The sequence below is a fragment of the Anas platyrhynchos genome, chromosome 7, assembly GCF_047663525.1.
Source record: "Anas platyrhynchos isolate ZD024472 breed Pekin duck chromosome 7, IASCAAS_PekinDuck_T2T, whole genome shotgun sequence".
Lineage (NCBI taxonomy): Eukaryota > Metazoa > Chordata > Aves > Anseriformes > Anatidae > Anas > Anas platyrhynchos.
Genome location: NC_092593.1, coordinates 33,087,315 through 33,101,060, shown reverse-complemented (window position 1 = coordinate 33,101,060; position 13,746 = coordinate 33,087,315). Strand labels below are relative to the sequence as shown.

Below are 13,746 nucleotides of genomic sequence, written 5' to 3'. Positions count from 1 at the left end.
TGGTTAATGTGTATGTTCATCCCCTTCTAGGCATGCAGGACTATTGCTGGCATGTTGAAGAGGCTGAGATCCCTGTGTTAGCAGTTAGGATGAATACATTGTGTGACAGTGAATGTATTACATGTGTATATACACACCTATTTTGCATTCAATTACTAACTTTCAATCTCATTAGTGAATTTCAGAAATACTTGGCAAACACTGAGGTGGCTCAAAGATGAAAAGTCCTAGCAGGCTTGTGGAAATAATCTGGACATAATTAATAATAGCCTTGTAATCGTTCCTGACAAGGGAACAGCTGAAATCCCAGTTCAGCCTCCAGACATGCATTCATTTGTTCCTTTGCTCCCCTCATTGCTTGTCTTACCCTCTGATTTTCTCCCAGCGGGGTGCCGAGGTACATCTGGTTCCATGGGACCATGATTTTACCAGCATGGACTATGATGGGCTCATAATTTCTGGAGGTCCAGGGGATCCGATGAAGGCCCAGGAGGTGATTCAGAATGTCAGAAAGGTAGAGTATGATAGCCACAGGCCATTTTTTCATGTTTATTTGTCATCTTTTCCAAGTTGTCTGAATTTGGTCCTTCAGCACCTTTGTGACCTTGTGAAGGAATAGCCTTGATTTCACAGTGCTCCCATTTGAAATAATGTCATGTGTTAATATAAAGCACCCCTGCTCATTCCCCTTGAGTAGATCAAGACAGCAAGCTGTGCTCTGAGCCTTCCCCCTGAGGAGAGGAGGAATCTGTCCTTTGTAGGCTGTTGCCAGCCTTGCATTCCACCCGTCCCCTCCCCAGCTCCCAAACTCTATGTGGCTGCTGTGAGGGAACTGCAGCAGGGCTAGGAGCATAGCATGGGTTATGCTGGAATTGCTGAACAGTGACACTCCAATAGCTTTTGAAAACCTTTTCATTGTAGGTGCTGGAGAGCAATCGCCCAGAGCCTTTGTTTGGAATTAGCATGGGGCATGTAATCACTGGAATAGCAGCCGGAGCCACTTCCTACAAGATGCAGATGGCCAACAGGTACAGCAGCTCTTCTGCTCCCCAGGGCCCAGACAGACCAGTTCAGTGCTGCACACACAGCACAGTGCTTTGCAGTTATTTCTTCATTCTTGCCATTCTCCTTCCTTTAATTTAAATTGCCATGGTGTACATTGTTTTTTTTTGAAGGTGTCTCAAAGAGTTTGAGTAACTGGTCCCCCACCAAACTGAAGGACAGCAAAGTTTTTCCCAGGATTTATCATTTTGAGATTGGTTACCAGTAGCAGTTCAGCAGTAGCCGTTCAATATGTATAGTTCCTCAGCCATGAGCTCCTCTACATTGTGGCATTTGGACACATCCAGCACTTCTGTTCCCTGTTCTCTGACCCTTTCCTTCTCCCTTTCTCTTTCAGAGGGCAGAACCAGCCTGTCCTGAATGCAGTGAATGGACAGGCTGTCATCACTGCTCAGAACCACGGTTATGCCATTGACAGCTCTACCCTCCCACCTGGCTGGAAACCTCTCTTTGTCAATGCCAATGACCAAACAAACGAGGTGAGTGCATACTTTCTAGATACCTATACATAGCAGCCTCCAGTAAAGAAAGACTATCTCATTTTATTTTCCCTCCTGGAAGCTTGCAGTCAGGTTACAATTAGTCATCAAAACGAAACTTGATGACACGGCCATCTCCTTTACTCAGGGTCCTTCCTTACAGCCAAAAAGGGGGTGAACCATTACCTCTGTCCATGCTAGCCCAAAGCATAGGACTGCAGCAGTGACCTCACGATTTCCCTGGAATTGTTGCCTTATTAACTTCTGTGACTTCCCCACTGCAAGGGTGCTAGCCTGTGCCACTGTAATGTGTTGGTTTTGTGTTATACAGCACAGAAAAGGGATATTACTGGAGTCTGATCTATTTTGTTAATGTAAATAGAATCCCAAGGCCTAAAGGTCAGGGAGGAGACAGGTAACTGCCTCTAGAGAACAACTTACAGGATCTGATGTAGAGGCCTCATGCCAAGTAACACTCCACGAGGGGGGTCTTCTGTTTCGTATAAATGCCCCACACTGAGGCTGGCAGAATGGACAGTGCTGTCCTGGCATATCCTGGCTATAGTTTGCAGGATCAAGCAGCGGTAATTTCCAGCTGATGGTTTGAGAGTAAGTTCGTTGTTCATCAGTTCCTGTCGTCTTTGTCCTTGCAGGTGTATTTAAGCAGAGATAAATGTTGCCAAACAAGGTATTAATACAAAGGATTTACAAGTGTCATTCAGTTTTTGAAGTGACTTTGGTTTGGCTGTGTTGGCACACGGAACCCTTCCATTCTCAGGCCTTCCATGCTTGCTTTAGCTAAATTTTGGGGACAAGTGTGATGGTGTTTTTGCCTAAATCAGGTGGTAAGGCTGGACATGAGTCTTCTGGATCTAGAAGCATGATATTCTTTCATGTGACCTGAAGAAAGCATTTCTGCTACCCCCAAAGCAGCATCAGGCTCCTAAACCTTTATAGATTTGTCCATACACTGGAGAGGGACAAGAAACATTGCAGTTCTAGCATGGGGTGCACCAGCAGGAACAGGACTGGATGGGCTCTCCTCTGCAGTCCTGTATTTGGAAGAGAAGAAGCACTTCCTGTGACCGACCTGACACAACACAGTTGGACAGGGCCAGCACAGGTTTCCAAATACTGACAAGCTATGGAGTGAATATATTTTGAAAAGGTGTTAGTGCGTAACTAGAAATAACATGAGCATTCAGGGAAAATGTGGCAGACTCAGGATGCTCTTTACTCTGAGGGCAGAAACTTACTGTGGGCAGGAGCTCATCTCATGTCCCTGTCCCATCCCTGCAGCCCAGGATGGCACTGTTACTCTGTAGGAGCTGCTGTGGCTCCTTTGCCCATTTGTGAGGGAAACAGGTTTATATCTGAGCTATTTTTCTGGGATTCTCTCTTAAGGGAATCTTGGTTTCTTCCATCTGGAATCAGGGGCCATGAGCAGTGACAGCTACAATGTAGTCTGCCAGTGGCCTGCACTGCCTGGTGCTGTCAGGCCATGCAAATGAGAGATTTGTTTTGCCTGGCTCCAAGTAGAAATACAAGCACCGTCTCCAAACTCAGCTTAGGTCTTTCGTACCATTGCTCATCCAGAGCAGTGGTCCCACTTCCTCACAGGCCTGCAAGTGACCCAGGGCATGGCCTTGTGTCAGCATTTGAAGTGAGTTATGGAAGTAAAGAGCATGACCAACATTTCTTTCTTCTGTAACAGCACGAGCCAGATCAGAGCAGTAAAAACAATGAAACAGCATTCTTCAAAGTGATCTTTTACTTGCTCTGTATGTTTTTGCTTCTTTGCCTGGTCCAGGATCTCCTCTGGAGGGAGACCAGCCTATCTGCTCTGCTAAGTGCATGCAATTTAATAGGGTTTGCTACTGTAATGAAGGTGATGTCTCTACCGTGTTTCTCAGCCACGCACAGCTCAGTGGGTAATGCACACACATTAGCAGAAGATAAAAAGGCTCCATAGTAAGGCTCCTCAAGTAAGGCATAGTTTGAAGATTGTGCATGAAACAGGTTTCAATTTAGCAGCCACTAAAAACATCTCAGCCCCTTGGCCTTCAGTGCTTGCAGGGATAACATCTGGCTTTCTGTTCCCTTGCCTACTTCCAAGGAGTCATCTACGCTGATTTTTTTTTATTCCCACAGGGAATTATGCATGAGACCAGACCAATTTTCACAGCACAGTTCTACCCAGACGCCAATCCTGGACCAACAGACACAGAGGTATTGTATGAGGATTGATCTGGGCTTACTTTTAGGTGACCTGGGGAGTGCAGATACGTATCAGCTACAATAACAAGTCTTTATGTTGTTGATGGTCCTAAATCTTGTTTTCGGAGAAGTCAGAATCCTCACAGAGGACCCAGTCATGCATAGGCTTGTGTCTGCTTAGCTTGATCCACAGCTAATTACAATCAGCAGCAAGGCGTCTATTGACTTCTGTGTGCTTTGGATCAATGATTCCATTCACATGATGCGCATGCTTTGAGTCCTGGTGGGATTATTTGTGTGTTGGAAGTTACTGAAGTGCTTAAGGCTTTGCAGGATCAGGCTCAACTATCTTGTACCTGGGGTGATTGCAAAAGGAAAAGGATTTCATCTTACAGAAAAAACACTAGCCAGATGTTTTGTAATAAAATCATTAACTTTCTAATACATTTTAGTTCCACTTTCAAATTTTATAATTACTGTAGAGTTATGTAAATGAATGCATACTTCCTCACTCTGGTTCTCCTAAGTGAAATGAAATTTTAATCCCCCATCTGTGACTTCGCACAAATTCTATAACAACTGATTGCGTAGTCACAGACTATGACTAAGCAGCAGCAGGGGATGTGGAAGGCAGAGAAAGCACATCTGAACAGAAATACACTTAGCGTTTCTTGAGAAGGTGGAAGAATACATGGAAGTGCTTATTTTATTCTTAATTTGATGTTGTTGATTAAACCTGCAAGTAAATCTCTTGATATCAAGACGTTTCCTACCAATCTGACCTGTAAATCTCACAGAATGTGAAACAACCCTCGGCTCTGGCTTCTCCAAGTATGTGCACTTCCACTGCTTGGATGGATTTGGGAACCTGGACCCCTTGTGGACCCCATCAGTTGGGTGCAGTCACAGCCTGCCTCGCTGTATCCTGCTGCTGCCTGGGATGAGGCACATGGAAGCCAGAAAAAACTTTCCTCACAGCTGCTCTGGGATCTCTGGAGGGACCAACCAGCTGACACTTAGACACACCTGTTCAGACCCCAGCTCTGTAGCAGGCTCCATTCCACATGGCTCACTGGAGCTAGTTAAGCATCTGCTCTTCTGTATTTTAGCTTTCAATGCACGCTCTTTCCTTATGCTGCCAGCCATATATAAGCAGAGCTCACAGACATGATTTATAAGCGTTTTCTCCCTGATATGACCGCACTTTCTTGAATGCAGCTTTGTCAGATATGGCAAAGTCATTATAAATAATGGTCCCCTCTTCTCTGGTGGTGTGAATGTGCCTTCAGAAGGCAGCGGAGCAGAGTTGATAGCTGGAGCTTGCAAATGGCCTGTTTATTTATTTTTTTTCCTTCTTTGCATATTATTTGTTTAGTTCCGCTTTGGAGATTAAATTCATGTGTTTATTTTTCCTAGTTCCTGTTTGACTCATTTATTTCACTGGTTAAGAGAGGGAAAGGCACTACCGTTGCTTCGGTCCTGCCCAAGGCTGGAGCAGCAGCTTCTAGAGTGGAGGTCAGTGCATAGATGCTCTTTGTTCCTGCCTGTCAGTAAGGCTAGGAGCTTGCTGACTCCTGCTGAACCCACTGTGCAAAATGGCATAAAAAGCAGGCCATGGAGGTCAAAGGATTCCTCCCTGTACAAAAGGCCTGTCCTAGAGTTGTCTAGCTTTTCTTGTGTTGTTGACTCCCTTTTCTTTTGGAAATTTGTAAGATCTGACATTTTATGTATTTTTCTTTCAAGTTCTCCCAAGAAGGGTGCTCTCACAGCAGTATAGGAGGTGCCCAGGGATAATCCAGCCATGAGATCTCGTGCCAGCATCATAATATTGATGCCCTGTTGCTTGGCAAATAAGTCTGAAATTCCTAGCGTGAGCTGAATTTCAGACAGTTTTGCTATCTTAGAAGGCAGCTGGACTTTGTGGGCAGCCAAAATGAGGCATGGTTGTCTATGAGCACATGATAAAATCAACACATGTATTGCATGCCTTATGCATGAGCTGTGTTTCTCTAACCAGAGAGATATGGGACAATTCCTGTAGAAATATTCTTAGAAGTAAAAACTGCAGAGTTCTTGGAGGTGACTTTTATTCTCTTTTTGGAACTTAAGATTTGTTCTGTGATGCAGTCTCTGTTTATTTTGCTATCCACCACCATGGGACTGACTTTTTCTATACTGTTTCACACCTCCAGGTCTCCAAAGTTCTCATTCTTGGATCCGGGGGCTTGTCCATCGGTCAGGCAGGGGAATTCGATTACTCTGGATCTCAGGCTGTGAAAGCCATGAAGGTGAGACAGATACTTCAGAAATGCTAACTTTATTTATTTTATTTTCCTTTGTCACAGTGAATGTTTGTCCAACTCTTTTATTGCAGGGGCAGGGAAGCTGGTAGAATAAATAATAAAATTACCCATTTTTGGTTTATGACTTTGTTGGTTGTGTGATATGAGTTAACCACTCAGAGTTAGCGACTGGAGAGTGACATTCTTGAGGTTTCCATTGCAGCCGTCAGCTGGTTTGTTATTTTTGTTGTGTGACTGAGCACTCCAGGCTTGTCATGTCGTCCTGCACTCTGGTCGAATGAAGAGGAGGAAGATGGTTAGCAACACCTGAGCTGAAATCACTGAAACTTGTGGAGTGCTGACATTGCAAGGCAGACAAATAATAACAGCAGCAGAGCAGTTGGCTGCTATCAAGATCATTATGCAAAAGATTTTGAACCCCTTATCAAAACAGGTTTTCTAAATGTGTTTATTTCAAATGGAATGAGGGCTTTAAAGTTCACACATGCCAAGTTTTGTTTCCAGAGGGAATTCATAATTTTGAAAGGAATATACGAAAAGTCATCCTTTTCTATGACTGTTGTCCAATAAACTTAATGTCCCACTTCTGAAGTCCCCTTTCAGAAGCCTGGAGGGCTGTGTTATTCTCCTAATTTGAAGAAGGAGAGATTGTAGGGGTCAGTCTGACAGAATCAGAGTAGTTATAGCTGCTCTGACAAGGTGAGTATTGTGATCTGCACTGAAGCTAACCGAAGTCAGGGCCATTCTATTCCTGTGCTGACCCCAGAGTCAGCAAAGGGGAAAAAATCAATTACAGTAATCTTAAATACAGTCTGGGGTAGGTCTGCATCGGTCCTAATGTTACAACACATCTTGTATTGGATGTGTTTTGTGTCCTGTATTGCTATTGCTGGCTGCTAGCTTGAAGTGGCCATGTTGTCAAGATGATGACAAGGTAGGAGTGGAGGATCCCAGAGCTGGTGAGTGCTGATAATGACCTGGGTTGGAAAAGAGGCCTCTCTGTCCCTTCTTCCCCTTTTCTCTCGTCCTTCAAACTCAGCTCCAGTTTGTGGGGAAAAAAATAAGTGTTTTTTATGTGTGTATGTGTGTGTATTTTATTTTTTTAATGATAAATCTTCCTAGCTTGACCTCCCACAGTGCTCTTTCTCTTCCTGTGGCCATCAGCCAGCTGCTCTGATCTGCTGCACGCTAATCAGCCATTCCAGCAGCAGCGCTTGCTCTTCCTGACCTTGCCTCTGGCAGTGTGATTTACAGCTGCATGCAGGAGAGAAGGCAGTTGGTCAGTAGCTGCCAGGAGAAAGCTGCAGAGCATGGATGGGAAAGAACAGGGACAATTAACAGGAGACAAAAAAAAGAGATTTCTTTCCCCTTAGACATCTTAGTTTTATTTTCGTTTAAAAAATCGATACTGATTCTCACTGCTGGATGTTCTGATTCACTCTGCGACGCATTGCTGTTCTTCCTAGTCTACTGGATGCCAGGTCCTTACAAGAAGGTGCTGCAGTTCACATCCAGTCCTACACAGTTACGCGTGTGCCTCTTTCTAGAGTAAGACCCCATACAGCTGGGGCTGCACCAGCCGGTGAATTCGTATTTGCAAGAATATTCATCGAAGGCGGGAACAACCTATGAAGCGGGAGGCCAGGAAGCATCTGTGAACAGCGGAGAGTGGCTCGTGGTCATCTGAAAAATCTTCATGATTGCTTGGGCTGGGGATTCTCCCGGCTGTTCTGTGTACTGGTGGCTATTGCACAAAAGGAAGAATACTTCAGGAAGACTCCATTATTAATTCTCTGTTTTAATTAAGTTGTGATAAAGATTCCAGCTAGGATGGGTGGACATTGTGCGTAGTGCGTACAACAACAACAACAAAGAAAATTAAAAAGGCAGAAGTTGAAGGAAAGGGTTACAAGGGCAAACACCAAGTGGATTAAAATCTAGAATCCCAAATAACTAGGCCTGGGGATGTAATATCAGTAAAAACTTCTCTCTTAGCACAGCGTGCATTAATTCTGCTCATTAATTATGTTCCTCATCACTGCCAGCTGGTCCTTCAGATACCTTGCCCCAGATAAATAGGAAAGAAAAGGCTGAGATGTACAGATACGCCAGCTTATTGGAAAGTGCTGAACCTTTCCCCTCCCCTGTTCATTGCAGCAGAACTATAGCTCTGAATTTCTGAGCATATTTATTATAGAAGAACGTTGTGGTCAGTGAGCTACCCTTCTCCCTCAGCACCTGCAAGAAAACTACCCAGTTTGGAGTCCTTAGTCTAAAACTGAAATCTTTTCTGTAAGGATTTTCTGTTTATTCCTTTCCCTGCTATGCACGTTTTCAAGGAAAGCAGAGTTTTCTGTTCAGTGGAAAAAAAATCCAACTTTTCTTGGGGAAAAAGTGTCAACAGAAATTTACAGTCAGTCTTTAAAGCAGTATTTTAAGTTATCAAGGGAGAAAGAAGAAATGTTATCCAGTAACTGAAATAAGTAATCAGAGAGAGCACTGAGTAAGAATCCCACTGCTCCAGGTGAGCTTTGTATTTGTTTCCCCAAACCAGTGGGTCAGGCAATCACAAAATGTTCTTGTGTTTTCTGTGAACAGAAGAAAAATAGTAATTTCTATGCCAGTCCCAGCAACTCTTCCATACCATTTGCTTGAGGAATGGTGGCTGACTTAATCTACCAACCCTTTTCCTCTTTCTTCTTTTATTTATTTCTGCTCACAGGTCCTGTTTGTTCTGAAAGTTTCTTCTCTTGTTTTTCCTTCTGTCTGAGAAGCCTTCACTATTCCTATATGGCAAATATTTCTCTTAAAATGTATTTTGCATCCATAGTTAGCATTGTTTGTAAAGGGTTTGTTCATCTGTAGAAGTTTATTGCCTTATCAGACATTGATGGAGATTATAATGAATTCCCATAACAATGAGGCACGCGTCCCAGTACACCTTTTCAACAAAGCAGTAATGTGTTGCTCTTTATCTGCCCGTGGTTGGTGTGTTGGCCTTTTTTGGGGGTTGGTTGGGTTTTGTTTTTTCTTTTAAGCATGACCATATTCTGGCCTCTTTAGCAAAACTTGGTTGGCATCCTCTTTATGCATTGATATTTTGAGAGTGAGAGGAGTTGATCTGCCTAGCTCTGTCTCAAACTTTTCCACTGTTGAGCAAACTGTAGTGAAATTCCATCTGCAGCCCAAAGAGCTGTAAACTCTTACTGTTATAGCAGGAAACATGATAAACTTTACTATCTCTTTATCTCAGTTTCTCATATGTGACAGAGAAAAAAGTGTATAAAGTTTTGGCTAACCTTCCTCTTGCATATAGAGGCAGAGTTTATCTGTTAGTGCATACAGTATCATGAGGAACCAGGCTTTCTACATTCTGCTGTTGATGAAGCTGCTTGTTGAACACCTTCTGTCCTTGCTGCTGCTGTTAGCTCTTTTTCCATGTAGGCCTAGCTTTAATGCAGATTTCCTTTTTTTTTTTTTTTTTTTTTTTTTTTTTTTAGGAAGAAAATGTGAAGACTGTCCTCATGAATCCTAACATCGCTTCAGTGCAGACCAATGAGACTGGCATAAAGCAGGCTGATGCTGTCTACTTCCTCCCCATCACTCCCCACTTTGTCACGGAGGTCATCAAGGCAGAACGCCCTGATGGATTAATTTTGGGCATGGGTGGCCAAACAGCTCTCAACTGCGGTGAGTACAGTGCAGATAGATGCCTTGGCAGCCCTTGCAGACCAGCTCATTGCTCTCACCACACATTCAGCAGACTCCTCGTATGCAAATGTGCAAGACCCGTGTCTTGCTGTGTTGCCTAGAGGCACAGGCAGAGATGCTGACCATGGCAGAATGAGTAATTGCTAAGCTATGGACATAGCATCTAATCACTGTTTTCAGCACTTGAAAGTAAATCATTCTGGAAGCTCATCTCCTGGTTACCGTAGCTGAATTGGGGGTACTCACACCACCCAGGCAGAGATCAAAAGGAAAAGTTAGCTTCATTTAACCTTCTTGCAACAGGACCTACCTGTACTGCTTTGTCTCTGAGATGATTGCCAAGTAGTAACTTTAGTAGTAATCCAGTGTTTCTTAGATTTTAGGGAAGAAATATTTGTGTAGTGGTTCCAAGTTCTAATATTGGCAAAGAATATTAACTGTTGATTACGCCAGACAAGTGGTCAGGTAGTCAGATATCTTCTGAACACTTTCTTCTTCATTTACCATCAGCCCTCAAAGCTGTGGCTTTGTTTGCTCTGCAGGAGTGGAACTCTTCAAGCAAGGAGTCCTGCAGCAGTATGGTGTGAAGGTCCTAGGTACATCAGTTGAATCCATCATGGCTACAGAGGATAGAAAGCTTTTTTCTGATAAACTGACTGAGCTAAATGAAATGATTGCTCCTAGCTTTGCAGTGGAATCGGTAAATCAGACAATTTTGAAGATGTGATTACTGTTATTGTTGCTAGAGTTATTTAAAAATAAATATTTCTAGTTTTGTTCAGTGAAAGCTAAATACAACCGTGGATACTGTAGCTTGTACACTTTCATTGGCACTTCATGGGGATTGGTGCTGGTTCACAGTGATTTAAAATGGATGAAAATGCAGTTAAAAACTTGGAAGGCCTAAGCTAATTTATCCATTGAATGGAAGAGTAAATTCAAGTTGGGTGAATTCTGTGCTGCAGTACAAAGGTTTATAAGATTTCAGTGGCCACTTTTTAAAAAAAAAAAAAAAAAAAAAAAAAATCTTATACAAGCCATTTAGGCTTAGGATTTCAAGTCCTCAAAAATCCCTAGTTCTGAAATCCCTCTTGAGGATGAGAGTGTGAAAAAGTAAATAGTTCAGTGGAAGGTATGTTTGAGTTTGGAGGAAACAGTCTCAAAGCAGGATGTCTGTCGGAGGGGTTATTTGATGCTATAGTCTGTGAAGACAGACCAGGTAAGAACACAAGAAATCAGTGAGGAAGGCCTTGATGAGGACAGAAGTCACCTTCTTGAGCCCATGTTCCATTTTTCTGCTGTTGGGCAGAACAAAGTAATGTTAAAATGCCAACATCATTCTTTTCATTTTGTCTTCAGACAGCTGAATGTCTTATTGATGGGATTTCCAGTTAACAGAGTAACCTGAGTTGGTTGACTTTATTCATCTGAGTTGTTCTCGTTGTCTCTGAAATGTATTCCCATCTCCTTTAAGATTGAAGATGCTTTGAAGGCAGCTGAGAAGATTAGCTACCCAGTCATGATACGTTCTGCTTATGCCCTTGGTGGTCTGGGGTCAGGCATATGTCCTGATGAGGAAAGTTTGCTGGACCTTGGTACAAAGGTAAGTCTGTGATTGCAAACTCTAGGAATAGTCTGGACATGTGAGTTTTATTTTTATTTTTAAATGGGTATTCACCTGATAGTCACAGATACTGGAATTGTACGTACCCTGCCTTTCATCTTACCTGTAAAACATTATCCTGATTCCTTCTAATGCCCTTATTTTATTTTATTTTTTTTTGTAATTCCTGCTACTGACTTGGGTAATAAAAATGATTAAACTAGTGTTCATCTGAGCAAGTGTTTCAGCAATTTTAGTCTGGGAAGAATCATAGTGAATTATTTTCACCTGCTTTCAGGAGTGAGTGGCACATGACAGATGTCAAGGAAGTCGAAACCTTTGAAGAGCTCAGTGATAATGTAGTGTCAGAGTCAGAAGAGCTGAAAGACTTGGGCCTCTGCTGTATTTCAGTCTAAAGTATTTTTGCTAAGTCAAAAGCTCATGTAAAAATTTAATGGGATTATGCTCTTCATAATTTGACATCTACCAGCTGTGTCTGGCTGTGAAGAAACAACTTTCTGTAGGAAATCTGGGATTGTTTTCTTTATATTTGCTGTGAAAAGTAAAAATAATTTGGGAAGATCAAAAAAAAGAATGCTTTTTTCTTCCTGCCCCAAATCCTGAATTTTAGGAAATAAGTCTCCACCAATGTCTTTAAAATTCCTGTTTTTCTCTTTTCCTGAATTTCTAACGACCTTAATCTTTCATGTATCTCTAGAAAGAAATACTGCTGATAGCTTTAGGAGCAGTAAATGAAAATAGCTTTTTTTCTCCTTCACATTGTTGTCATGCAAACAAATTCTGGGGCCAGTGTAGACAGTGTTTAGCAAACATCTGCTTAGGCAATGTCTGTCCCCGGGAGGCTCAGTGGACAGGACTGACAGATGCAGGAGGTGGCAGCGGGTACTGTAACCCTATCTTACAGATTGATGGCTGAGGTTGGAAACACTTCACTCACCCAAGCTTATACACGGTCTTCTGTTTAGAGGAAGCAGATATTCACCTAGAAAGCTTGTGAGTGCAGCTGTCAGGAAGGTTTATATCAAAAATCTGTTTCAGTAAGAGAACGTGGTTTTGATCGGCACTTTTTTCTTTGTGGTTCAGAACGTCTCCGCTTTTCCATGAACAAATGTAAAGCAATAGCTTTTCATAAGCATCTTGCTTTTGTAAAATTTGAGGAATGGGGTAATGTCATATTTTAGGAAAATGTTGGTCTTTCTGAAACTTTATTTTTACCAAAAGTCTGATTCTGTTTTACTTTAAATATTTTTATTTTATTTGTTTTCAAAATCGATACTGAGAGATTCAGCATTCTGAATGAAGAACAATGTTTCAAAGTTGACAGTGAAAAACAGTTTGAGTGGTTTTGGATTAGCTCAACTTTCGGTTCTCATTTCAGCAGCTCAGCAGAAATACTCTTCTTTCCATTTCAGCTATGGAGATGGTCTGCAGTAATTCTGTGAACCACATTATCAGACACTGGACTCTGGGCACGTTCAGACAACTGAACACCTGTAGGTGTATTTCTTCACAGCACAGCTAGCTCAAGTAACCTGGCCTTGAGTTCATGTCTCCTGCATCAGTTCATTTTGAGAGAGGAGAGAGGGGAGGCAGTAGACAGTACCAGAGGAGAAGCATAGATTGTTCTACAAGCACTGTTAGGTGTTCCTGATACATCACCACAAATTCAGTGCCTCCTCAGACTGGGTGAAGTGCCACTCTTCAAACTGTTTCTTTTTTTCTTGTGCATGAGTTTGGCAACTGTCCTAAGGGTAGCATTTGAATAACAGCTTGAGCTGACTGCAGAGGGGACAAGGCTGAAAACTGATTCATGTGCTGCATTAAAAGAAGAAGCTTTGCTAAAGGATGGATTGATAATGTGCCCGTTACTTTTGAAGTTTTTAAGCGAGATGTGATGAATGTTTTCTATCTGCTAATATTAAGGCCATTTATTCACTTAGATTATGCTCATTTACCAACAAACTGTATTTTTCATTTTTGTCTCCTGTGCTGAGGAGTGCTTGCAAGATTAGTTTCAGAATAAATCACGGATCTTGCTTCTGGTTAGTATGCCAATGATAAGCAACATTATTAGTGCTATTAATTAAGTAGTGTTTGCTGGCACCCACACTTCCCATCACTTAGTCATTTAGCATTCTGCAGAGCTATCCCACTGAATTCCCATGAATATCCCATGGGGCTGCCCATATGCACAAACAAAAGCATGTGTCTATTGTGTGATTGGAGCCTTAGATAGTTTTGTACTCCTATTTGTTATTTACATGCCATTGCGAGCCCAAATGCCCTACTTTTTTAACCATCTGATCACATAAATATTTTCTGTGCCTTTCAAATAAAGCTAATGATTTTT

The 13,746-nt window shown here is 42.3% G+C and overlaps 1 protein-coding gene across 2 annotated transcripts in view; it reads left to right on the top strand.

Annotated features, from left to right (window-relative positions):
* Nucleotides 1–13,746, top strand: part of CPS1 (carbamoyl-phosphate synthase 1) — a 175,043-nt gene that overhangs the window by 101,954 nt on the left and 59,343 nt on the right. For both annotated transcript variants that reach the window (XM_072040456.1, XM_072040457.1), the window contains 9 exons: nt 386–514; nt 922–1,028; nt 1,400–1,541; nt 3,693–3,770; nt 5,175–5,273; nt 5,951–6,046; nt 9,562–9,751; nt 10,315–10,472; nt 11,247–11,375. In XM_072040456.1, coding sequence (XP_071896557.1) covers nt 386–514; nt 922–1,028; nt 1,400–1,541; nt 3,693–3,770; nt 5,175–5,273; nt 5,951–6,046; nt 9,562–9,751; nt 10,315–10,472; nt 11,247–11,375 — 1,128 coding nt within the window. The remainder of the gene's footprint in view (nt 1–385; nt 515–921; nt 1,029–1,399; nt 1,542–3,692; nt 3,771–5,174; nt 5,274–5,950; nt 6,047–9,561; nt 9,752–10,314; nt 10,473–11,246; nt 11,376–13,746) is intronic.